This window comes from Diorhabda carinulata, chromosome 1 (genome assembly GCF_026250575.1).
Source record: "Diorhabda carinulata isolate Delta chromosome 1, icDioCari1.1, whole genome shotgun sequence".
Lineage (NCBI taxonomy): Eukaryota > Metazoa > Arthropoda > Insecta > Coleoptera > Chrysomelidae > Diorhabda > Diorhabda carinulata.
The window spans coordinates 5454235-5481347 of record NC_079460.1 but is presented as its reverse complement, the minus strand read 5'-3'; the positions used below and the strand labels follow the sequence as shown (position 1 = coordinate 5481347).

General features: G+C 28.4%; 2 protein-coding genes across 15 annotated transcripts; one reads left to right on the top strand and one right to left on the bottom strand.

Annotated features, from left to right (window-relative positions):
- Positions 1–2010: 2010 nt before the first annotated feature.
- Positions 2011–8171, bottom strand: LOC130900984 (exostosin-1). The gene is made up of 3 exons (XM_057812022.1): positions 6668–8171; positions 5178–5379; positions 2011–4516 (listed from the first exon to the last, which is right to left on the bottom strand). The coding sequence occupies exons 1-3, from the start codon at positions 7531–7533 to the stop codon at positions 3413–3415; spliced, it is 2172 nt and encodes a 723-aa protein (XP_057668005.1). The 5' UTR covers positions 7534–8171; the 3' UTR covers positions 2011–3412.
- Positions 7991–22638, top strand: LOC130900994 (synapse-associated protein of 47 kDa). Of its 14 annotated transcripts, none has more exons than XM_057812058.1 (9): positions 7991–8220; positions 8461–8881; positions 10357–10572; positions 11526–11605; positions 12799–12920; positions 13279–13556; positions 13623–13759; positions 16073–16192; positions 19877–22638. In XM_057812058.1, exons 2-9 carry the CDS (start codon positions 8754–8756, stop codon positions 20014–20016), a joined length of 1221 nt encoding a protein of 406 aa, XP_057668041.1. In that variant the 5' UTR covers positions 7991–8220; positions 8461–8753; the 3' UTR covers positions 20017–22638. The 14 variants fall into 14 exon arrangements, with proteins under 14 accessions (XP_057668041.1, XP_057668049.1, XP_057668057.1 ...); XM_057812066.1 differs by having other exon boundaries at positions 8032–8220; positions 8398–8881; XM_057812074.1 differs by having other exon boundaries at positions 8214–8881.
- Positions 22639–27113: the final 4475 nt, after the last annotated feature.

Here is a 27113-nt window from a genome sequence, read left to right as displayed (position 1 = left end):
TGATGTGACAAATTAAAATGTTATTAATATCAAAAGCCGTTTTATTGACTCAATTTCTTGACAAAAAATCCTTACATAAAAAATTGTACAAAATTTCTACTTTATATATATATATATATATATATATATATATATATATATATATATATATATATATATATTGTATTGTAACGAAGTCTTTGACAGCTATATTATGAGCGGTTTCTTATTGGGAAAGCGGCAATGAAACACCAAAGTGGACTAACTAATATACTTTCAGAGCTTTCGAATACATATGTATTTTCATCGTATGGGAAATAATTACTTAAGATTTTCGGTGATTTTGAATTCTATTAATTCTTGTAAAAATTTATAACCATTGATTCTATCAACGTCACTTTGAATTTCGAATCCAATGAATTTAAAAATTTTTACAAGAATAAATTAATACAATTTTAAAAAACCACCTACAATCTTAATTATTTCGAAGACGATGCATACATAAGTATTCGAAAGCTCGGAAAATATATTAAAGTTAGTTCACTTTGCTGTTTTATTGCCACGTTCTCAATAAGAAACCGCCCAATGTATTATATATATATATATATATATATATATATATATATATATATATATATATATATATATATATATATATATATATATATATATATGTATATATATTCGTAAAGGTTTCCGCGGCAGGATTTTGAACAACAAAAGAACTAGGTTCACGGATTAAAAGTTCTCGACGTTTCAATTTATATATATATATATATATATATATATATATATATATATATATATATATATATATATATATATATATATATATATATATATATATATATATAAATGTTTTAAAATTAGTTTTTTTTGATAGTTTATATATATATATATATATATATATATATATATATATGCTTCTAAATCATCTTGTTTTTTTTATAAATAATGAAATACAGTTAAAAATTTGACATTTCGACTACTTTCAGTCTTTATCAAAGTATGATAATAAAAGACTTAAAATCAAGACGATTTGGAAACATAAATATATGTTTAAGAAATAAAAAATTGAAGTATATATATATGCTATGAAAAAAAAATCATTTTGAAACAAAAGAGACCTAAAATCAAGAATATTTAGATTATTATATCTGCTAGGTCTACAAAAAACTGTTATCATTATATTTTTAAACAGTACACCCTGTATAAATTCGCTAATGTAAGAAAAAAACCCAATAAAATAAATTGAGGATGTTACGATAAAAACTTTCAGTTCAGCTGAAAAAGGAGGTACAAATGAGAATATTAATGAATAATAAAATGGGTGAAAAAACTAATGGAAAAGACATGGTGAAATTCATTAGACCAAGCAGATTAGGATGATAAACATACTTATAGAAGAAATAAAGAGGATACACTGAGGAAAGAACAAATTGGAAACCAGTTGTATACAGAGGAAAGACCAAATATAAGATGGGAATGATCAAGTCAATATGAATTTAAAGAAAACGTAAAAGTGAGAGATTTACAGAGAAAAATAGCAGAAAAAATAAAATGGCAATGCAATTTTTAGATAAATAGAAAACAACTATAAATAGATCGATAGGACATCTCCTTAGGATGTCTAATCCTACATGGGCAGTCAACCTTAGAATATAAAGACAGTTTAAAATTAAAAACATAACCATTGTTTGTAGAAGACAGTTTGATGAACTCAAGTATTGTTCCAGCAAGAAATCCAGTTGATAACATTTGGTTCCAGCAGGATAGTGCTTCACCATACTATAGTGTTGCTGTTCGAATTTACTTGAAGTTGGATTTTAAGAAAAAGGCACAATAGAGTACTCAGTCACTCTTGTTTTATCATCTTTAAACTTTTTTTTTCTGGAGATATCTAAAAAACGTTACAGACAAGAAAAAACTGGATAATCAAGATAAACTCAAGCATTATTCCCGTGATTCCGCATTAGCTTTTTATAAAAGACTTGGATGCTGTCAAATAGAAGAAGGAATACAAACATCTAATCAAAAGAGATCAATAAAATATTTATTCCTTTAATTCACTTTTGTTATAAAAACGTTCCTGTAATGTAACAGATTATAAATAACATAAAATATATTAGGGTGTATTTTCTAAAAAATATGCAGAGGGCTCAAGTTATTTAAAAAACTTTATCCAACATTTTTTTGTAAATCTAACATCTTTCTTATGCATAATTATATTATAAAATATACATTTGGTAAATAAAGTGGAGCATATAAATAGATAGTATAACAAATATATAAAAAAATATGGTAGAATTATAATATATTGAAAGATTACTAACAAAAAACAAAAATATGCACTAATTAAACTTTCCTGTTGAAAGAAATACGTTTTCCGAGAAGAAACAATTGTTCTTGAAAATATTTACCTTCTAAAGTATTGAATTGCATCGCAAATTTTCCATTAACGTGGTAGATTGAAATTTTTTTGTAAAAAGCGTATTCTCAAATCAAGAAGAGTGTGTGAACACATTTTTGGACTAGTTCTTCGTCAAAAAACATATTTGCAATATTTTCATATAATTCTTCGAAACAAATCTGTGATAAATGAAATTATTTGAATAAAAATTTGTATAGTTCGTAATAACAGCTTCTAATTAGCTCTCCATCAAAATGATATGGCAAATATTGTTTTATTTTCTTATATCACAATTTTTATAAACAAATTACAACATTAAACATATAAAAAATAAGATATGCAACATAAAAATTCAATTTCAAAGAGCAAATTAACAACTACAAGCAGAAAACTAGTCATAATTAATATCTTTTACAACCGGTATAAGTGTGAGAATCTGAAAGGATATCAGACTAAGTAAATAATTAAAATTCAATATTCAATTTTTAATGTACAGAGTGATGAGTAAATTAACAACTTATATTGTTTAGAATATACGCTCATGGAACAATGATAATATAAAATTATATAAATTCCATTAATTATGATGCCATCTTACCATGACATCTACAGTAATATGAAAGTGCAAAATTATCTGCAAACCATTGCTAATATATTTATTACATAAGAATAATTTTCCCTATCCAATATCTTTTAAAAAGGTATCAACAAAAATATTTAAAAACAAACTTTGGTTTTATGAGTTTTCAACTGGAGTCATACGTAGAATACATTCGTGTTATCAAAATTATTCTTTTTATAAAACGTCCAAATAAATTGACATATAACTAGAAAACTAATCAACTTACAAATCAATGAAAATTCATTAGAACCAATAATTGAAGAAGTAAAATTAATGAATGAAGCAATATCTGCAAGAAAATGCCCACAACCTAACTCTTATAAAATGATTATGTTCATTTGATAAAATAACATTGTAGAATTTATAACATTCTACAAATCTATAGACTCATATATCCAATACTAACTACCCACAAGTTCGATTTTTCTATATTTTTTCCTTTTATTAGACACGGGATCTTTGAAAAGTACTGGATCAAGTCGTAAATTTGATCTCAAAAGTGGCATGTAGCCAAAAACAGCTGCGAAAGTATTCAAACATGTCTGTCTTTGGATAAAGTGATCTGGATCATTCCAAGGCGACCAGCCACCTGCACTCGGCTGCTCTTTGTATTGTTTCCTTTGAGTAACTTTAATTGGAGGTCTACGAGTAACATGGCTAACTAAGAAATTCATTAATATATCTTCACAGTTTTGGCTTTGTTCTACAGTTTTGTGTAACAGAGGGCTTAGCCATTCTGTATAAAGGTAGTTATAGTATCTATGATAAAAAGCAGCTCCTGTTAACACAATAGAGTAATCATTGGTCCACTTGGAAGTATATCCCCAAGTTGATTTGGAATCATCCCAATAATGGGATCTTCCTGGATATCCCACAATTCTATCAGGAAATTGTTTCCAAACTATAAATGCAAAATCAATTTCTTCTGTCGTCAAAATAGTATCTTCATCTAAAGATAATATTGCCTCAGTTTCAATTTCCTTATGAGTAAAAAATCTTTGAGATATACTGGATTTGGCCTCACTTCCTACATTAGAATTAGCACTAGGCTGGATAATATGCAAAGGAATATGTAAAGGTAAACTTGGCCATCTGTTTCTATTCGATGTACGCTTTTCGTTTGACCAAACTATCAATATTTTAGATAAATATTTACTCCTCCCCACATTAGTTACAAGTCTGTAAAGTGGCGAGTTCACTACTAATGGCACTCCTAATTGACAGTATATTACTGCCGTGAAACTCAATCTCTCATCTTTTTCTACATGAAAAGGAAAATCATCGGCGGAATCTGAATAGGTGGAGAGAGTTACCAAGGCCCCTGGAAAGTTATTCCATGCTGTTCCATCTCTGATAGGTTGCTTTGGAAGTCTTTCGCGTATTATTTCTAATGTAGTATGAACTATTTTTTCGATGGAAGAAAAATACCTATCATAAAGAACTTGGGTTTGTTGGCGAAGCTGGAGAATTTTTTTAGGTGAGAGTGAACGTATGATATGAGGTACCTGTGGAAAAAAAAACAAATTTAATCACATATAGAAAAAATTACTCTGTTAAAATAAATATAATTTAAATTGGGGACCTATGAAATTTTTTATGTGCTTAAGAATAATATGAGAAACTGTTTCACTATTAATTTCAGGAAATTATAAATATTTGTTTTTGAAAAGTACTACATGATGTAAAATCAAAGATAAAATCACCAGATATCAAATATTTTAGCAGTATATAAACAATATACTTTCACTCAATGGAAAGTTATTTATTTTTGAGCATATCAAAAATTGTTATAAATATAAATTGATCAGAATTGGAAAGTATATGCAGTTATGCTATTAAGTACATCAAATTAACATTTTTAAGAAATAACATTGGTCAATCCAAAAAATTTCTAAATATAAATGAATCACTTTTCTGACAAATATATTTTCTCATATAACAAAACAAATTTATAGATGTTTTTATTATCCACTCATGAAGTAATAGTTTTAAGTATTATGTAAAATTGCCAGAAAAAAATAAACCCATTCATTTATTTTTTTCATTAATTTGAAATAAATGAAGATTTTGACTTATTACTAATTTTGGATTAGTATTCAGTTCTCAGTCATAATTTTGTGTTAAGTTTTAATTATGGATACATAAATTCCTTTGTAATTGAATTACCTGTAGTAATAATCTTTCATCTGCCCAAACTGCAGCTTTGTTCCAGTCAATGACTTGAGAAAACGGTAATGCCCAACTATTTGACAAGAGCACAGGAATACAACCAGCTTGAAGGGCTTCCAAAAATCTAAAAGATCCCAATCTTCTACCTCTTGGAACTAAACAAAATGTGGAATTTTGGAGCAAAGTTTCATAATCATATCTAGAAAAATAAAATATATTAAATAAGATAAAGCAGTAAAATCAATTGAAAACTTAAGTCAACCGTTTTACACAAGATATATCACACCTGTGGAATACTATAACATTTCCAAATATATGATTTTGAGATTTCATTCAAAATGACGTATCTTTATATCATATATATTGTTTAATTGTTTAGTTGCTTGAGGAGAAAAGAGAAATTTACTATGTAATCAGCTCATCAATTATCACTAAAATTTAAATTTTCGTATCAGTACTAAACTGAATACTCTAAATTGTTAATATTAATGAATAAGTTTGACATCTTGAATAATTATAAGGCATATGTATAAGGAACAATTGGACAATTATGAAAGGGTTACTATTTTGCATGATGAAGAACTTTCTTAGATAATTCATATTTTGTAGAACTTCTGGGTTTTTATCTCAACTTAGAAGTTTCATAAATAATAAACTCTTGCAATACTAACTATTAAATTGAAAAGACTTCTAAAAGTTCTAAAACATTATTTTGTAAACTTAGTATTAAAAGATAAATGTGACTCTTTAAATGGATGAGATGGAACACCTACTACCTACATTGTCACTATATGCCAAGACAAAATATGGATTCAAGACACTAGAATGTAAATTAATCAAGATGGTTAATAGTTTACCAAAGCTGTGGAAATATTTCTTCCTATTTCATATGATATCTTGCTAAGCTAAAATTTACCCAAAAGCTCTTAAGAATGCACAAAATAAATTTTCTATGTATCAATGACACATTGTTTTCTATGAAAGTTAAATTATTGGTAACTGAAAAATACCCAATTTTTCATAATTTTCATGACAACTGAATGTTAAGTTGTGTTGGAAAGTTTGAAGAGATATTTTCCAGCTTAAGGTAACCTATTGTTCTGTTCATCAACAACAAAATTTTATAAACCAATTATAATGCTTTTATACTGGTTAGATAAATTTTATCAGTCAGAATAAACTTTAGTGAATATAATACATTGTTCATTCTATTTGACAATTTAGTAGCATTCAACAATTGAAAATCAAATATTTTAAATTTTCACTTAGCAACAAAGTTGTTATTCAATGAAATCATTTACAAATAAATTACTGCTATGATATTAGCACAAGATCAAAACATTCTTTTTCTATATAAAAAAAAACAACTTTATGGATTGTACTTAAATTTGAGTAAAAGCGTGGCCTATATAATATATGAATTTTTAGTGTATATTCAATTATTCATTTTGCGGTAATAAAATCACTGAATATTGAAAAAAACGTACTTATCATATTCTTTGTTATCCTCATCACACCTCTCATCTTTCATATCTTTCCAACTTTTGCCATGTCTGCAAGTCGTAACCATAATAATATCTTTTCTATTATGTAAGTGATACAAAGAATTTCTTGTATCAGAACCAATTCCATGCACATATCTTTTTCCTTTAAATGCTAGAAGATATGTTTTTTCCAATGGATAATTATTTGCCGAAGAAGCTCCCGGTTCTCCACCTTTTGCTGGATGAATTTTATGAAATAAAGGTATGCTTACATCAAAGCCAACACGTACATGGCTCTCTGACATACTAGCTTTAGCTAATATTGCCTTTCCATAGTCAAAATCTAAATCATTCTCAGTATAATTGGGCCAAGTACCTGAATACAAATTAAATATTACATGGTTTAGACCACTATTCCAATGAGGTAAGTGCTGTAGTTTATTCTGCATATTACGAACATAATCATTACTTAAGCGATCTCTATCTAATGTGTCAATACTCAGTATAAAAATGCAAGCTTCTCTAGGATTGGCAGTATAATATCTAGATTCTAATAGGACATTGAGCAGTTTTAAATAGGACGGACTAGGCACACTGCTGTCCTCCTGAGGATATACATAAACTTTGAAATCCTTTTGACATTTACTAAAATCAAAGCATGTTTCCATTCTACAATTCTTAGAATTTTCAAAGAGTCTTCTTCCTGTAACTAAATATCCAGTGTCTATCACATTCATACTAACATAGTTAGGAAGGTTATCTATATTAATGTTTATATCTTGATTACGTCGTAAATGGTATCCACCAAAATACCAAAAAGCTAAGAAGGCAACTACAAAAACCAGTAAATACCTTCTTTTAGCTTGCATTGCTCTTCGACTTCTCAGTGAGTCAAAGCTGGAATCTATACATAAATATGAATTTGTATATTGCTCTGAGGAAAAAATATTTACAGATCTCCCTATTAACTCAAGTTCACTGTTCACATGCTTTTTAATGAAAACAACAGTATACACGTAAGTATTATGTTAACTTAATATTTATCAAATTATTGTTACATAAATAAGTCACCAATTTAAACACATTTTTTTTTATTAAAATAAAATGTTTTCACTAATTTGTTTGAAACTTATAATGTTTCAGAAAAGTCAATTTTTTGCTTAAAAACATGAACTAGAGATATTTTGACAGTAATGACATTGACATATTTGAAAATCTTCAGCTTTAGTTTGATGTAAATATAAAAAGCATTGATTTCTACCTACAGCGTATGCAACCCATTATGTATTATACACTTAGACAAGGAAAGAAGATTATTATACTATAGGCACTGTATAAACTATAGGGTACAAAAAATAACTGGAAATATTCCTGTTGTAAACTACCATGTTTCAAACTGAGTTCACTGTAGTAATGTATTTAGTCCAGTAATTTTAATTCAAAATTTGGTTGGACTTACTACATTATTAAACTTTTTTCAATTCAACTGATTACATTTTTAATTTACTGAATGCTAGTGTATTAATCTCAAACCACCAAGGCGATTTAATACATAGGTATATATTTTGTTAAAAAATCTGTCTAAGATTACAAATATTTAAATTTAGAGATTTTTAATTTCAACAAATGTAATAAATGTCTTCGAATAGTGATAAGGGTTATTTCTTATACTGTAGATTCTTTTCTATAATTAAATTTCAAATAAAAGTAATAGAACAATACAAATTTATCAGATTCGACCTTGAGGGAAAATGGATCAAGAATGCTAACATTGTGACGTATTGCGTCGTTTTCAGAAAACGTAAGGGCGCAATGGTTCTATAAATTTCCCAGGGATATGATTGGTCAGCCATTTCCACTAGAATCGAAAATTTGATGCGCCGAGTGTAAGCGCAAAGTGGCTGGTAAAAGTAACAAGTTCATGATCTGGTAGGTCTATAGTATATTCTGGAAATAAAATAAGCAATTCGGTATTCGCGTATAATATGTGCTTTATGTGTATCACTTAATCGGCATCGTTCCATTCTATTATTGAAAAATTGAGACTTTACTTAGTTCCTATTTTTATTGATCCCCAATATCAGCAAAAATGTTTACTGGACTTACTAATCAAGTTTCCTCATGGATGGGTAGTGTTAAGGGCGATCAGGAAGAAAAAGTCCCTACACCCACTGAAGACAGTAATGCACTTGTTGGATCTGAAAAGAAAGAAGGAAGGTGAGTTTAACTTGACCTATTTTTTATTGATTATAAACTCTACTGACGAACTCTATTTTCCTTGTTCATATTCTGAATGTTATGTATAAGGCTTTAGATCAAGTCAAGTAATATAATCAAAGACTGCCGATAACAGACAAAACCTTTGATCAACGTAACTTGACAAAGTAAAAAATTAAAGTTACATCAACTTGAAAAAATGTCTCCAAATTCTCATTTGTGGGAATAATTTGAATGCAGAAATCACAATTTCTTATTTTTTACTTATTGATATAAAAAAATGATTAATTGTTCCCAGCATTTGCAATACGTAAAACAAATGTCAAAGAAAATTGGAATTTATTTTTCAATTGAATAATTAACCAAATCTCAAGAAATATTTGCTATAAAATATTTATGTTTTATTTTTAAACAGTGTTTCCTTTGGAGAATAGATGTTTTAGTTATATTAATTTCATTTTCTAACGACTTACCTGATATGTAGGTTAATGTACACAATTCTACACACTTTAGACAATATTTTTAATAAAAAATGTGATATTCAATAAGCAGAACATTTTTGCAGATTCTTTTTTGTTAATTGATGTTATTATATAATATATATATATAAAAGTTCTTATATATAAATACTTACTATGTATAAAATGCATTTCTTCAGTTGCAAGTGTAATATCAATAGAATACAAATTACAAATTGAAACATTAAATACTTAAGTAATTCAAGAGTAAAGAAAGGTTGACAAGCTTTGAATATACTTTTAAATGCCATTCTGTATTTACTGAAAAATTTCCTTTACTTTTTGAATGACATTTAACATTTGAAATAATTGAAAGTTTGGTAGAAATAATTACCTATGTCTATAGTGCACATATCTCCACCAAATGTTGAGACCAACTTACTTAAAGTACATAGAAACAACTCAAAGTATTATTTTATTTACAGATTTTGAGTATGTGTGGCCTTGATTGGTAGAAGGTTGAAAATGTTGAAATCTGACTGGAAATAAAATTATATTTTTGAACCTTTTGGGTTTCTGTGTCACTGTTTATACATTCTCTTTAAGTCATATATAGCTGTACTTATGTATTTCAAAATATGTATATTAAAAATAGCTGAAATTCAATCTAACTTATTTTAAATAATATTTTTGCTTTAGATATAATTTGATAGGTCCAGATTTTTTCAAAACAGTATTGAAGTACTTAATCATTAATAATTATTTTTTTTCCTCAAATTATGTACTTATCATTCCTCTTAAATGCTATGCAATATGATATGATACAATATGAAAATTGTTTCAATAAGGAAGATTTTTAAGCACTTGCCAGGGTAGTTCAGAGTAACAACTCAGAAGTTGACAAGTTGGAGCCAACATATTATTAATGACAATAATGCTACCTTATATCACTGAATCTGATAAAAGTGCATAGATTTGGACTGCTTGTAAATCTAAAATGTTCTGCTAATATTTCAGTCCAACTAAAGCAAGTGGAGGTGGAAAACTTGAAATGTTTTCAAACGTGAAGAATCAAATTGAAGGTATTGGTGGTTGGTTGGGATCAAGTATTCCAAAATTAAGAAAAGCTGATAACGAACAAGTTGTTGATGGGCAAGAGCAACCGCCTTTATCTGAACCGGAACCGCAAGGTCTTGACACTCACCCTTTAAAGGATGAAGATGACAACTCAAGGTAAGATAAATACTCTGATGAAACCAGAATATATAAATATTTGGTATATTTCATAAATTCAATATTTTGATACAACTGTTTCAAGTAATTTTATTATAGGTATGATTAAAGATATGATAAAGATAAGTTATATACAGAAAGAAAAAATTCCTACTTAGATTTATGACAAGCATGTCAAAAATTTATTATATATTTCAAAGTAAATAATTATTTTCACATTGTAATATAATTTCTGGTTTCTTATTATTGTTTATTCAAAAATTCATTAATTGTATACTAAATATTTATATTATGACTTAGTTGATGTTGTGGAAGAGAAAGTAAGTTGAATCTAATAATATTTAAATTTAAATAAAATCCTTATTTAATAGATGCAACCAAAATATTCGATACTTCATACACCATAGGTATAGGCCTTTCCAATGACAACAGTTGACTGCTATAGGGGTAATTATAGCCCGTCATAGAATACTGTTCGGGTATGCATTTTAAACAGACTTTCCTCTCATTGATAACTACAAGACTCAAATGGTTTGATTGGCCTGTTGAAACATTCTACTCTCACATGGGTAAAAGGTAGGAAGTTACTACCTTTCAGGAAATTGTTGAAGTAAACAAAAATATATGGATTTGGACTTGTTTTACAAAACCATTTGAGTGTTATAGACTTAGTCTCATATGAGTCTATAAGTATTGATTTATTATATGCAAATAAAACGACTAACCACGTTGTGACCTACTTTACACGGGCAGTTATCATTAATGGGTTCAGTTCCAACTTATTGGAAAGACCTATATGGCTTAAGGAGAATTTTGTTTGTATATAGAAACATAAAGGTGGTGTATTTGAATACAAACATTTGAAATAGTTTTAATATTGGATGTAAAAGGGTATCTTACTTTCTCTAACAAAGGTTATTGTGTAACATCAAAACTTAATATAGAAATTACAGTGCTACTGGTGGAGCTGATTCAGGACCTCAATCTGCTGCAGAGTCCCCCACTGAAGATAAAGATAGTCAATTCGTAAATGGTATGTACAATAGAAAGATGTTGTATGTTGTGTATATGTTTTCGAGTCTAGATTTCTTTCTATAAATTTTCTTTTGTGTTTTCCTACAAACAACTACATTGATTTTCAACGTTCTGTAGCATTGGAATCAATACTTCTGCTCTACTATAGCTATAAACTCTTGTCCCATTAAGCAATCCACTAAAGTGTTTTCCATTAGAAATATCAGTCTTCATTAATTTTTGAATGTGTTGTGAGTATATCTATTAATACAGGATCTTTTTTACTCCTAATTAATTATACATATATACATTGATTATATATACATGTTATTTTTTGGAATATTATATTCATTAAAATGTTGGTGTCCAGAAAATTGACACAAAAATTTCGGGAGAGTAATTGGGATCAAAATAAAGTAAATAAATTCTTGTTTATCATTTGTAAAGTTATAAATCTCAAAAGTTATGAAATTTACAGTTATATCTAAAACAATGTCTAAAGTATATACTACAGTATTATAAAATTTTAGGTGTTGTTCCTCTATATTCATACTTATTATATATAAAACAAAGCCACTCTAAATATTTCATTAGGCGAGAAAAATAAATCATTATTTAACTGTAAAACACAAAGCTCTTCTCCACATTCCATACAAATCCAAAATTGATGTCATTGAATAGCTTGTGAAAAAATATAGAGCACCAAAAACATTCTATGACAAAAATGTATGAGAACTTTCAATTATTTTCAATCAACTCTTTCTTATCATGTCGAACATTTCTATTTATTTTATTATATATTACAACTAATAGTGTGAAGCTAGTGTTGGAATTATTCATAGTATGTTTACCTTGTATTACGATGGAAGGACTTCAAATATTACGATTAAGGATAAAAGGAAAATCTTGTATATTTTCATATATCAATAGTGACAACTTGATATACATGATCCATATGATGTATTCTGATTCTCTACATCAGCTAAATAGTAAAAATAAGCTACGCTCTTGTTTATCAAATATAATTAATTTTCTTCATGTGATACTTGTTTCTTTTTCAAAGATATTTATTATCGGATTCAAGCAATTTTCGCTTTCTTATGATGTTGTATCTTTCTTTGGAGATTATGGACTGTTTCAGATTGTAATATTCTGTGTAGTTGGTGTTAACACATTGAATTTGTTAATGTTTTGCTTTAACATCTTTTTCAGTACAAACGAAGGCTTTAGCAGGTGCTAAATCCTTTGGTAGTTTTCTTTATTCTGCTGTAAATAAAGCTGGAAAAACTGTAAGCGAAGCAAGTGCTAAGATAAAAGAATCTGTCGAAAAAAATGTAAGTATAACTTTGTAATTTCTCAAATTTTGTTATAATATATGGATGTATAGTAAGCTCGAAAGTATTAACCATTTAGTGTGGGATTAAAATTTATATGGCTCCTAAATGTAAATTATTTTCGACAGGTGTAGCAAATATTTCTTTCGCTCCTGTTGCTCAAATTATGAAATTGATATTAGATGTTTATTTTATACTTTTTTCTTATTCTAATAAGTAACTAATATTTTGGTTTTAATTTGTATTTAATTTACAACAAAAGCAAATAGAAAAATTATGATAAAAAAAATAATTTCTCACATTTTAATATTCATATTTTCATCAACCTGTATTTTATGTTTATGATTGTCCATTATAGAGCATACTAGGTGAGTTTAATCGCGAGCAAGAAGCATTCATTAAAAATCAAGGAGATAGCATTTCTTCGCCACTGCCACCTTGGGTCGGTTGTGCTAATGAAGAAGCACTTAAAGATGAGTGTCTTAGCCTATCCACAGATCGTAGAAATTTCGTTCGTAGTCCACCTGCAGGTGTAGACTTCGTTTTTGATTATCAAGTGTCTTACCCAGTTGCCATGGCTATTATGGAGCAAGACCCCAATTTGGAGAAGATGCGTTACGAACTTGTGCCTAAAGTGTAAGTTGATATTGGTTTCAGTCAAACTGCTAAGTTTTTTTATTTGAAACGTATTTTTGGTTTCAGTATCTCAGAAGAAAATTTCTGGCGAAATTATTTTTATCGTGTAAGCCTAATTTGTCAAGCCAATGAATTGTCTTTTATGTCACGGGAAGGAGATAGTCAATCTGCTACAGAAACCTATGCCTCTGATCAACTAATAGGTAAGACATAGTTTAGTACATGGAAAGTCATCCTGAGATAAATACTCATATTAAAATTGCAAGCTTGACATGAATAGTCCACACTTTCTACTTTTGTTCTGAAATTTTATTTGGAAAACAATTTTGAGTACTTTGTTTAGAAATAAACTAAATGACCACTTGAATATCAAGTCCAAATTACTATATATTGTATCTTATACATATTTCTGAAGGTTGACTTTAATGTGTGCTGAAACCTGTTAAATTTTTAAAAAATCAGGAACATTCATATTTGATATGTTTCCATGTCTAATTATTACAAAATTCAATTTTTAATTGGATAAAGTTAGAATTCTACAAAACCTAAATTTATAAATGAAATATTATGAAAAGAATTTTATCAAATTGTCACATATAGCAGAATATTTTCAAAAATTTTTCTCTTGTCAAATATGATTGTTTTTAAGAATATTACATAATACTCTATTATTTTTAGAAAATTTTCTTTGAAACAATGGGATATATAATTATTTTCATATAAATAAATTAATTCCATAGCTGATAGTACGCCAAAAAATAAAACTAAAACTTTATGCATACTTTTTCTAAAATTGTATAATAAGGGAAATGCAACTCTTATTTTTTCTACCACAAGAACGTTATGATTGCAGAGTTCATAAGACATTAGGATAATTGATATAGAATTAAATGTCAAAATTGTAATATTTATCAAACAAAACAAAATTACCAGAACAACTTTTTGTACATTATTATTAATGTTTTTATTTGACTAAATATTCAGTCCAGCAGACAATCGACTAAGTTCTTTGTGCCTATTCTACTGTAAAATTCTTGTTTCAATATTGAAATTGTTTTGGTACTTGAGAAATTATAAAATCGATTTTAAGTGAAGTAAATAATGTTTCTAACATAATTGATATTTTGAGAAAATTTTATTCCTTTCATCTAATTGTTTAGTTAATGCTCTAATACAGGTATCAAGAAAGTTGAGTATTAGAAGGGTTGTGATGCAGGTAATTGAGGTGTCTAATACTCGCATGGGATTACAGATTATTCAATAAATATTAGAGATGATAGAGATATTGTCATAAGAAAATTTTACAATTTTATGGACAAAGCAACACATTTCATATTAGATAATATAAAATAACAATTTGGCTTGATAATAATTATAATAAAATATTAATGTCTTACTCCCAAACTTAATATTGAATTATGCCAGTCTATGGTAGATTTTAGAATTCTGTCTCAGAATAATAAGGTCTTTCAAGCAGAAATGCCTTTGTCAATCTCCGGAAAAAAAGTAAGAAAACAATTTTGAGAATTAATATTCTTATGAAATTAATTATCCTTATTCCTTATGATCACAGATATTGGAAGAAAGCAGGTTCTCATTTTAGAGTTGTATATCCCTTATTCTTCAGTTTTAGAAAAAGCGTACAAAAAAAATTTCTCTTTTTTTTGGATATACTGTCAGTTCTAGAAATTAATTGTGAGCCACCTTGTATGTGGTTGTTAACTGACAAATGTTTGTTGAAATTAGTGCACATTTTGCAAGTTTACCTATTCACTATTTATGCTCTTATGCAGGCGATAATTTATTTGAAAAAAATATAATAATTATTCAAAAAGTTAGATAATTGATATTAACTTTCACAATCATTATATGTATTGGCCATACCTGCATTTTTGACTCTTCCTCTTTATTTTTAGAAGTATTGCATTTCTAATATCTCGAATATGGCAGTCAATGATTTTTTGATAAATTTAATTTCCAGAACTGTAGAAAGTTGATGTAGTTTATAGTTTCAAGGTTATTTTATTTTGAACTGTAAGCTACTGTTGATTTGAATGATTTCCTGTGCCATGGACCAAGAGAGTAGATTATTATTCAAATTGAGTAGAAGTATTTTTTATATTAGAGAATTTTAATCAGATGATTTGAAGGAAGAAGAGACATTATTATGTGTTAAGTGATTTTGAAAACATAATGCCTATTTTTTTTAATTGTTGAAAATTATATGTTTGAAATATTTTGTTAAATTGTACCATATTTTACATGACAGGTACTTTCATTGACCATGGCCATGATTTGATTTAACTCTTATGGAATAATATAAATTCAAACTATAGACAAAAATAAATTCTTCTAAATTAAATTAAAATCATCTAACAAATATAGATCAGATTTATCGGCAATAGATCTGTGATCATGTATTATTTGAAGTTCAATTTTCATTGACGAATAGTTCAATTTATTGCATATAGTTTGAAATTACCTACATATTTTGATTTATTTTTTCGATTAAGTAGACGATAGTACAAAAAAAGATATGCATGAATTTGTATCTGACACATTGCAAGTCAGTAGCGAAGATTTGAAAGAAGTAAATGAAGGAATGAAAAAACTTGCATTAGGATCAAAAAACAATGGTAAGTATAGATAAACTAGCGGCTCTTTTATTTGTTTTTCAGTATCACACCTGAATATAAAGATATATAGAGATATTCTCTCTGGAACAAAGAATATAATTTAATTCTATGCTATAAATAGAATATTATCATTTTCCAATTATCTAATAACAATGTTGAAAAAATATTTAATGCCCAGTTATGGAGTTTAACATTAAAGGGGTACCCCAAAAAATAGTTATCACAAATTAATTCATTTTGATGCTGATTGGGAGCAAAATTAATTAGAAGTCATGTATCTACTCCAATGGATAGCTATTTTAGTAAACATTGGAAAACATTCCTGAACTACTCGAAACTCACAATGCGAAGAATAGAAAGAATATATTACCGAGTTCCATCTTATTTTTTCAATTCAATTTTGTTTGCGTGGACATTTCTTCATTTTTTTATATTTTGTTCTTCATATTATTCTAAGATAAATTTTGAGTAGGAGTTCAATTGTTAAATCTAGAAAAATATGAAACAACAAATATTCATTGAAAACATATCAGTGATTGTGATACAAGAATAACAAATATTTGATTTATGCATGCTTATTCTAACTGTATATTTTGATATTACAAACAGAGTACGATTCATAAGATTAGTTTCCTGTTTTGTTTTGTCGCAGCTTAAGAGGATCGACGACATCTTGCTTCCTTTCTATCCTAAATCCCAGAATTGAGTTAAGTCGTAAATTTCTCCTCTTCACATCACTTTTAGTTGAATTAGTTTGGCTTTACATACACAAACCAAATTTTCATTTAACTTGTTAAACGCCATAATCTCTATATACAGGATGAATCAAATTTATTTCTTATTATCTCATTACATGCGATGGTAAATAATTCGGGAAATCCTTATCTCTGAAGATTCGTTAAAGTGAAGGAATATATTCACTCAATGTAATGTAAGTACTTTTTCTTAGTGGACTTAATGTTTGTTCTATTCTAAGTAAAATAGACATTAAAATGTAATTTGAATTATCCTGTATATACAAATATGTAATTTACATTAGAAATAATACTAATAGGACAGTATTATATTTTAATGAGGTTTGGATAACTGAAAAAAAAAAAATTTAATATTGCATGGTGTCAATTCTGTTGTATTTTGTTATTCTATGTCCACTGAGTACCCTGTTCAATTAGCAAATGTTTTATGAATTTGTGCAAGCACAATTTTCATTCTATTTATTTATATATTTGATGGATTCCATTATCAAAACTTGCAGTCACTTGCAATTGACTGATGTTATAATGTTTATTACCTATCAAATTTTAATAAATGTTGTGACTACTAATATTGAAAGTTTTTGTATTTATAAAATGTGAAAATGTTGGTTTTGTTATGAAGGCTATTCGACTTTCGAAAAATCAAGCTTGTAAATCAGATTAAATGTGTTAAATAGTATGACCCAATGAATATACAAATATATTTATAAAATCCATATACTACAAATGAATGATCATGTTGGAAATAAATTGCTTTTTTTGATGAATTATAATTACACATTAAAGGCTAATTCTTAAAATGAATAACTATCATTTTTTCATTACTGATGATTGTTGGATGGATAGACATTTCTGTTAATGATGAACAAACATAAGTTCTATTTTAGAACACTTCAGCTCCAAATACAGTGCCAGAATAAAATAACACATTCCTCATGAAAAATCAAAACAATAACAATTCCAACTTTATCTATCAATCTACTTTATTTCGAATTTGAAACATGTTTATAAGGGCCGTTCAAGCTTGCACATGCAATAAGGTAGTCACAACAAAATTCCAGTGCATTGGAAGCGGAAGTTTTAGTTTCGGCTTGATTTGAAAGGCTTTCATCAGCTGCTGTGCACTCAGACTCAGACTCAGACAAAAGAAATCCTGTAATATGTCGAGAAAAGAGTTAATGAAACTATTTTTGACTGCCTGACTGGAATAATTGAATACTTGTTTGTATTTTTCAATATGGAATTATGTTCATAAAAGGTCTTGAAATACTTATATTATAAAATTTTCACGAACTATGTTTAATTTAGAAAATAACAAATGTAATTTGAACTTCATATACACACTATGTGATTTTTGTTATTAGATTTTGTTTTTTCTCAGATTCCATGTTAACTCCATGCAATTCAGTGTTTTCAAATACAGAAAAATATCTCATTTAGTTTCATCAGTTTTTTAATTCATAGACCTTTTCATTTGCCTCTTAATTTCTCGTTAAATAAGATCTGATTATAGTTATTGAAAATTCTGGGAATCAGGCGGTACATTCAACACAAGAATTATTTAACTTACTTTAATATTTTGGGTCAATTGGTTCACGAAAAGTTGAATTTTTACATGTGTGCACAAATTCTATACAAATGGCTTTGGGCAACTCGGTTTGGAACAGTGGACTAAACTGTGATCCATGGGATTTTTGTCAATGAATCACCTTATCTGACATTTTTCACTATTCATAGGAATCTTCAAAATTGTGTACTTACATGAAATTTGATACAATATTTGAAGAACTTGAAAAGATATTTTAAAACAAGATAGGAAGATAACCATGATCTATTATAAATACTAAGTATAAATATGGCTCGATCAAATAATATCTCAAAAAATAGGTTACATAATTTTCAAACAACCTGTATCAATATTTACGTGGAAGTGTATAAAATTCCCTTTGTCTTCCCACAATTATGACATGGGTCCAGTTTAAGTTGCTTAAAAATGACAATACAAAACAGATTGATTGGAATAATATAAGAAAATGTTAGTAGAGGTTTATAATATATCTATGTTAAGATTTATACTCATTTTCAAATGAAAAATTTCAATTTTCAAATAAAAAAATTGGTTATCAAAACAGCTCAACATATCATTACAAAGGCAGTACAATACGATTGTTGTTAATAACAATTTAATTGAAAAAATGATATCAAGCCCTGCCAATGATTTCATAAACAAGTATTTGAAGTTAAACTGTGGTACTTGTATTTTTTTCCGTGTTTCGATCGGTAACCAGAAATCACAACAATAGAAAGTTGCAATACGGAAGCTGCTAAACATCTGAAAATATGTATACAGTTTATTATCAAGAGAATTAGCAATAAGAATATAATGGCAGTAATAAAGCAGGAAATATTATTACCAGAAATACAACAAGGACTATCATAAATTATAAATAGCGCAACCCTGTGGTACTAATTAGTAAAACACAATTGTTGCAAAAATTATTCTCGATCACTTCAGTTAGTGACCCATTAAGTTCAATGTCCTTTAAAATCTCGATGCGTATATTATATATGAATACGGTCAGTACCAAGGGGGAAAGTTGGTATGCATTTTATTTGGAAATTGAAGAGATATCCTACCTACTGAAAAAAAATTTTTCATTTGTAGATGATTTTTTTCAAAGGTGTGGACCCACCAGCTGCTCAGAATTCGTTTTAAGTGTACAAAACAACCAGGAAACTAATTGCCTGAGCATCTGGTATTAGCAAGAATGCTCAATATTTTGTATATAGCTTTATATTTTTTTTTTGTTACTACGAACATCCAACCTGAAATGTATTTCAACATTAAATAGTGCTCTACATTCTGCTTATTATTCATTAATTTTTTTTTATTTTTGTCTTTATCCTCACCCTAATGTTATTCATATAGTGGAAGATTGGGAAAAAGAACTAGAAGCCGAACTACAGGACTATGAAATGGTCAGCGAACAAAAGTCTACAAATTCCAAAAGCGATAATTGGGAACAGGAAATCGATGAAATGTTACAAGACGAGACTGACTTGAAGTAAATTGTATGTATGCATGATAATAACTATCCGACTGAATTGTTGAAAATATTTTTGTGGCCAATTAGGCCAATGCTAAGATTTGAAATGGAATAATCATTATCAGAGGAAGAAAAATAAGGTACACAAAAATATTTGATTTTTTTTGGATTAATGGGCTATACCCTACTGAATGTTTATATGATTCAAATTTAGTCAAAAGTCTGTTGTTTAAAAATGAACATTCCATACTCGCCATAACCAAAATAAGATTTTTTAACTTAGAAATTTTGTGAAATATCTATTTTGGAATTTGTTATTGCAAAATGACATATTTCAATTTAAGAATGTAAATGGTTTTATTGATAACAATTTTTGAGGGTCGAGTTGAATTACTAATTGTTTAGCAATATCAAATTGTTTATATTAAATAATAATTTTTGGTCAAAAGTAACCAAATATAAATCTATAATGAGTGAAAGAATCTCCCCTCATTATAGATTTTTTATTAGTTTGGTTCACTTTCATCAGTAGATGGAATGTTTTTTAAATTTGTTCAACATTAATGTTCATAAGCTGCTTTAATTTGATATTTGTAATTTCACTTTTTTGATATAAGGATTTACATTGAATTGTAAACTTGTATGGTGAAATATTTAACATTCGATAGTTTTTGGATAAAATTCAATTCAGCATCGGTCATAGATATAATAAAAATTTAATAACACTAGTTTACATGATTTTTATATCCTAGCTGTTCAAGTTGTTTGTTTCTTTAAACATTAGTTTAAGAGTTTTCCACTAAAAATAACTAAAATCTATTACCTCACATTCCATTTTCATTGTCTTTGCATTTTTTTTATTGTTTTATCTTCTAATGAGCCACTAATAATCCCTTAAACTGTTTTCATCCTAATTTCATACTTTGTAACTTATGACAAGGACAAACTGAATACGGATGTTCCTTCGAATGTAAAATTGTATGTATACGAATATATACGCCAAAAATGATGGTTCTGCTTCATGTACACCTATGTAAGGGGTGAATTAAATACCTTGGAACAGTTTTAATTACGAAGTTGAGATCTTGTTTTGAGAGTAAGAATAGTGAGAGTAATTAATTCATGTTACCTCTTACGCCATCTCGTATAAATACAGGTTAGTTTTGGAGGTTAAGTAAGGGTTGTTACAACACATTTTTTATTCAATTATTAATTAAAAGAAATTCTTTCCTGATAATTTCCTACATAAAAAAGATGCTTTCGTGTTAATTCAGTTGATATAACTGATTTTGTATATATTTTCCAGTAACTACCTTGTTTTCGTATAGGATGAAGTAGATGGCGACTTAAAATAAATTTACTATTTCCAATATATTAATTCCACATTAAAAACCGTTTGATAATTAATTGAAAGAATAAGCTATGGAAATTAATGTATATAATTTTTACTAACTTCTCTCAGTGGCTAAGAGTTTTTTTAATAATGTTAATTTTATACAAATAAGTTTGAAATTGGTTAATTGTATTCATTAGCAAGAATGACCTAATTCCACTACTACGTCTTCGATTGTATGATATCCGTTAACGTTTGAATACTTTGTATAATGTAGTTACATTTAGTTTGCCTTCCGCCTCCTCTCCAAATAAAATTCTAGACCCGCCACTGACTTCTCTCTATGTCACATTTTAACCAAATACAAAGAAAGAAGATTATATTATTGAAATGATTTCAACAAACAGAAATTATTTTTATTCACTGTAGGAGTTTTTAAAATTATCTTCTTTAAAGTAACAAGGAATATCTTCAAACACTAGATTGGTTTGGATACATATGTTCGTACAAAATTTATTCAATACGTTTTTGCTCGTCTCGAACTAGTGCTGAACAAGTTCAATTTGTTATTGGAACGTAAAACTTATTGTTCGTTACTTGAACTTGATACTGTTGGAAGGCAATTTTCATATCGGGCATCATCAAGTAGGTAGTTACAAACAAACCTAGTATTAATTATTCATATACATTTTTTAGTAATGCATAAGAAAGTTGAACTAAGTAAACTAGTGTAATCTTTATTTTACGTTCGGATGTAACGAGGTTTCCGTAGTATGTTTGTGTTTGATTATGGAAAATTTAGTTGAAAAGCCTTGTGTGTATTCTAGTCATTAAAAATTGTATAGAGGTATATTTCGTACTTATATGTGATAATTATTATGCAAGATATAGGGTCTACATCTTGTATACCTACCTATATATACCCATTTTAAAAATAAAGTGTCACTTTATACATAATGCATTTCCATTTGCTATATATGCTGTTTTCGGTATATTCAACTTTATTGTGATTCTCCCTAAGTTTTAATTATAGATTTGAATATTCTATAAGTATATTTTGTCAAATTTTTGTATATACCCAAAGTATAAATATATGTAATTATTTAAAGATGTAATATAGTATATTGATATTTTGTTTTATTTTAGTGTTGCTGTTAATGATTTTACAATCTGTTGCGTTTGAAACTGTTAGCATTATAGCATTTAGGATGTAGCTTTTCGTGTGTTAAGCATGTTCTCCTGTATTCTAATTGTTATATAACATACAGATTGTTAAATAAATGTAGCAAATGTGCCCACTCATATTTAAAATGGTTTTTATTTTACCCACTCCTATTTCATCTCTTGAACAAGTTCTAACAGTTATAGCAGACTTGTGTCAAATGTTTATATGATAAAATCAAATAGGGGATTTGAGGCGGAATTTATTCGTAAAAATTTCTTATTGGAATTTTATAAATATTTCATGTTATGATATACAATACAAATAATGAGGATGCAACTGCTCAGCTCCTAACTAACAATTATTATACACCAGTTCATGTGCGGCCTTGAAAAATATGATTTAAATATAATACTTTCCAACTTTAATCTAGGAAATACAGCAATTTAACAAAAAATTATACAAGAACGAATGTGAAATAAAATCTTGGTGATTGAACATATTATTACCTACTCTGGCATCAATTAAAGTTTGATAGTGTGTGAGCATACTTCTAACCCCACTTTATTTTTTTTTTTCCAAGAGCATTTCATAAGAGCCTAGAAGATAACTCGTATGGATTTTATTTGAATTTAGATCACTTCAAGGTAATTTTGAACAATTCTTGCTATATGGTTACATTGTGCAAAATACTCGCTCTTTTGTTTTCCATTGGTATTGCTCTTCCCCGTCCAAATGATCTAGTGAACTGTAGTCGTCATCTTGGATATATTGGACTTATCGGGGGTCTTATCGTATAATTACTTATTTATTGTACAGCAACTTTACACAGTAGAAGAGAAATTATTGAGCTCGCGTCAACCGGAACAAAATAACTATAATAATTCCAGTTAAAAATAATATCGAGGGGTAACAACACTGAGCCAGTCGACAAATCTAAACTTCTTTTATTAAAGTTTTAGCCTAATAACCACTTATGAATTAATTTTGTTGGAGAGTCATTATAAATAAAATAGTATATTCCTTCTTATCAAATACAAATTATTAAAACTCGCCGCACGGTAATACGCTAGTTCCAAAATTTGTTCACATCAAACGAGTAGCTAAAACATATAGAAAAAAAATGAATAAAGACAATAGATAGTTTGGCCACATACCAATAATGGCGACAATGAAATACACTACGAAGAATCAGGAATATATGGATATAAACTCATACAGCGAAATTATTAAGAGAAACATTAAATGGGATAGGCAAATGGTAATACAAAACAGAAATTGGTGAAGATAAAGCTAAAAATTGAACCACAGCATAAATGATTGTTTATGCTGGAACTAATCTATACCCTTAATAGTATAGGATATATTTTAATCCTTTTGTAGTCGATCTAGTAGTTTCCACTATAAAAAACTGCTTTAAATCAATTTGTTAGGTCTGAAACTATTCAAAGATCCCTCGTATAATAAAAAAAAGTTTTCGAAAAGAATTACGATCTTCGTTAAATGTTTTTTTGGGTATTTTACTAGAACAATAAAGGGAAGAAGTTGTTTAAACAATGCTCGTTCCTATAAATCAAGTATACAGGGTGTTTCTATATTCGACCGACAACGCTCTACTACAGAGAGATCTCAATCAATGATTCACTTTGATATAGGAATACGGGGCGTAGTTGCTGATATATAGGATGATCAAAATCAAAAATTTGCCATAAATCAAAAACGGCTTTAATTTTTTTTTCAAATTTGGTGACCAATATGCTCCTTAATAAAGTAATATTTAGATATAAGCAAACTTTGGAAAAATTTGATCAATGGCGTGCTGTCAGGGTTAATTGTCACTTTAATCCCCCTATTTTTTACGCCACTGGAGTAAATTTGCCTCTAAACAAAAGTTTGCAGGTAATTAAATACTACTCAATATTTGTAAAGCATAAATATTCGGTTAATGTGGGGGTGGGTATGGTTGGAGATTGCTTAATCGGCACACTTTACCAAATAAATTGAATGGAGCAATTTATACGCGCCTTCAAGACGATGGGGCATCTGTTCATTTTGCTCTAGCGCTAGAAATTACATAAACAGAAGTTTTAGAGTAATATGGATTGGTCGAGGTGGACCCAATTGTTTGCCTCCAAGATCACCTGACTCTAATCCTATAGATTTTTTATATGGGGCTATATGAAGTCTTTGGTGTACGAAACAATCATCGAATCTGAACAAGATCTAATAGCTAGAATTCAAGCTGCGGCAGAAATCAATCAATCCCATCTAGATTTATTCTCAAAGACACGTTTTTCAATGAAAAACGGTGTAATAAGTGTATTGAAGTAAGCGACCAACAGTTTAAACAACTACTGTAACTTTGTCAATTTTGTTATTATTGTAATACATTTTTGTTTGAAATTGAGATTATGAACAATTTTTATTTGTTTTGAACTACTTACGCTTAATCATTATTCGAAATCAATTTGTAAATTATTTACGTACTTGCAGACTTTTGTTTAGAGGCAAATTTCTACAACACCGTTCATTTTAGATCTATAAAAGGTTATTAGTTTTTTAACTAAACATAATCAGGCAATTTAAAACAAAATTAATAAGTTGAGCCCCAACCAAACTTGATAAACTTTCCCAAGGGCCCAAAAATATTTTTTGTGTTTTTACACTCCATATAGCGTGTGGGTTCAAGGAAAAAGAAAAGAAACAATAATTTGAAATAAAAAGTGCGAAAAAATGATGTTTTTTGTATGTGTTCCATGGGCCAACTCTGGGCTAAAACTTTCCCCAGGGCCCAGAGCGGTCCTATCCGTATATAAAAAAAATCATTTTTTCGCACTTTTTATATTAAATAAATATAAAGGAAAATATAAAATTTTCTTTGCTTCTTTATCCTTGGAATGATGATTTATGCTTATATGTACAGTGCACAAAAATGTGCGATGTGTTTGGAAAAATATTATATAAAATCAAGGTAATATGAAAGTGGCACAAATTAAAAGTTTTAGTCAAATATTATTTAAATTATGTAATGTTTCAAGTACCTAGGACGGTCCAAGTAAACTGTAAAAGACATTAAAATATGGTCCTTTGGACAGAGGAGGTTATAAATAAAATACGTTGTGCAGTAGGACCGCTCCGGACTGTGGAAAAAGTTCAGTTGCGGGCCCATAGACCGCACCAGGGCTCAACGTGTTAAAAAAAAATTTGTTCCAGTGCGCGCCACTGATTGAATTTTTCCAAAGTTTGTTTATGTCAAAATACTACTTTATTAAGGAGCATATTGGTCACCAAATTTGAAAAAAAAAAATTGAAGGTGTTCTTGATTTATGGCAAATTTTTTATTTTGATTTTACTATGCGTGGGAATCTTTTGAATGCAAATATGAATCTAGTAGCAATAAATATCAAGGAATTCAATTTTATTTCTAAATTTGCAAATTACATTATTAAGAAAATGGACTTACGAACTTTTCTTTGATGCGCAGGGCCGGATTAAGCTAGGGGCTTGGGGGGCTATAGCCCCGGGCCTCAGGTCCAAGAGGGCCCCATCATTTGGAAATCATTCTGTATTTTTTGATGTGTTGATACCACAAATCTAACGTATTGATATTATTTTGTGGATTTTTCCGGGTTTTCGAATTCCTTAAGGGGGCCCCGTCATTATTTTAGCCTCGGGCCTTATAAATCTTAATCCGGCCCTGTTGATGCGGTATCCAACGTTATTAGGAGTTACGAAATGCGAGTGGAGTTAGGACTTTTTATTTATAACTTTGCTTACAACGTACTAGATAATATTTTTGTAATAAAAGTCAAGAATTTTTTTACAAAAATTTCTTATTTACAATATTTTTAATCACAATCAATCTTTAATGAAAATTAACAAAAAAATTTTCGACAAACTCTATTATTGTTTATTTGTGCACAACTTTTAGTTTTAAGCTTACTCTTATTTTTATAAAACAAAGGTCTTTTATTAGTTTTCATAAAATCTTAGGTATCTAGAGTAGCTACTTACGCTAAAGTAGTAATTGTACAAAATCAGTCTCAAAGTTTGTTGAAATCTACATACATCAGTTCTCATTAAATCTAAATAAAAATAACACTCCCAAATAATAAATGCAATGCAAAGTTTCAAAAATGAGGTAAATCATCATAAAACTAGTGATAATCCTTTTTAATCGTATCTTTTAAGGCCTGTAAATGCAAGTATTTCTCTTTCTACATTTTCAGTCTTGCTGAATATAATTGAGGAATGTTATGCCAAGGAACGGCACATATTTCATCAAGATTGGGAGCTCTTCTTCCCATTCACTATTTAAATATCTCAATTTATAAATAATCTTTCCATCAAACGTGTACCTCACAGCTTTTATATTAATCACTGTCAGCCACTTTAGCCAGATATGCATACTCCTCTGTTACATTATTTTTTTGTGTCTCAATGCTCTTTCCATAATAGAGTGCATGCTATCTCACTTCATTTGTGTCATTTGTATGTGCTCACGCAGCATGCTAAAATTGAGCAAGGCGTTGGACAATACCGCATTCCTGTTTTGGTGAGTACAGCCATCACTGTACAATATCAATTCCTGATCCTCACCTGTCAGATCCTTATTGATTAGTTT

Coding starts and splice junctions, on each gene's coding strand:
- LOC130900984 (XM_057812022.1), bottom strand. CDS start 7,533: ATGCAAGCTAAAAGAAGGTATTTACTGGTTTTTGTAGTTGCCTTCTTA. Junction 5,380..6,667: donor GATAACAAAGAATATGATAA/GTACGTTTTTTT, acceptor TTATTTTTCTAG/ATATGATTATGAAACTTTGC. Junction 4,517..5,177: donor ATGAAAGATTATTACTACAG/GTAATTCAATTA, acceptor TTTTTTCCACAG/GTACCTCATATCATACGTTC.
- LOC130900994 (XM_057812034.1), top strand. CDS start 8,754: ATGTTTACTGGACTTACTAATCAAGTTTCCTCATGGATGGGTAGTGTT. Junction 8,882..10,356: donor TCTGAAAAGAAAGAAGGAAG/GTGAGTTTAACT, acceptor CTAATATTTCAG/TCCAACTAAAGCAAGTGGAG. Junction 13,557..13,622: donor TACGAACTTGTGCCTAAAGT/GTAAGTTGATAT, acceptor TTTTGGTTTCAG/TATCTCAGAAGAAAATTTCT.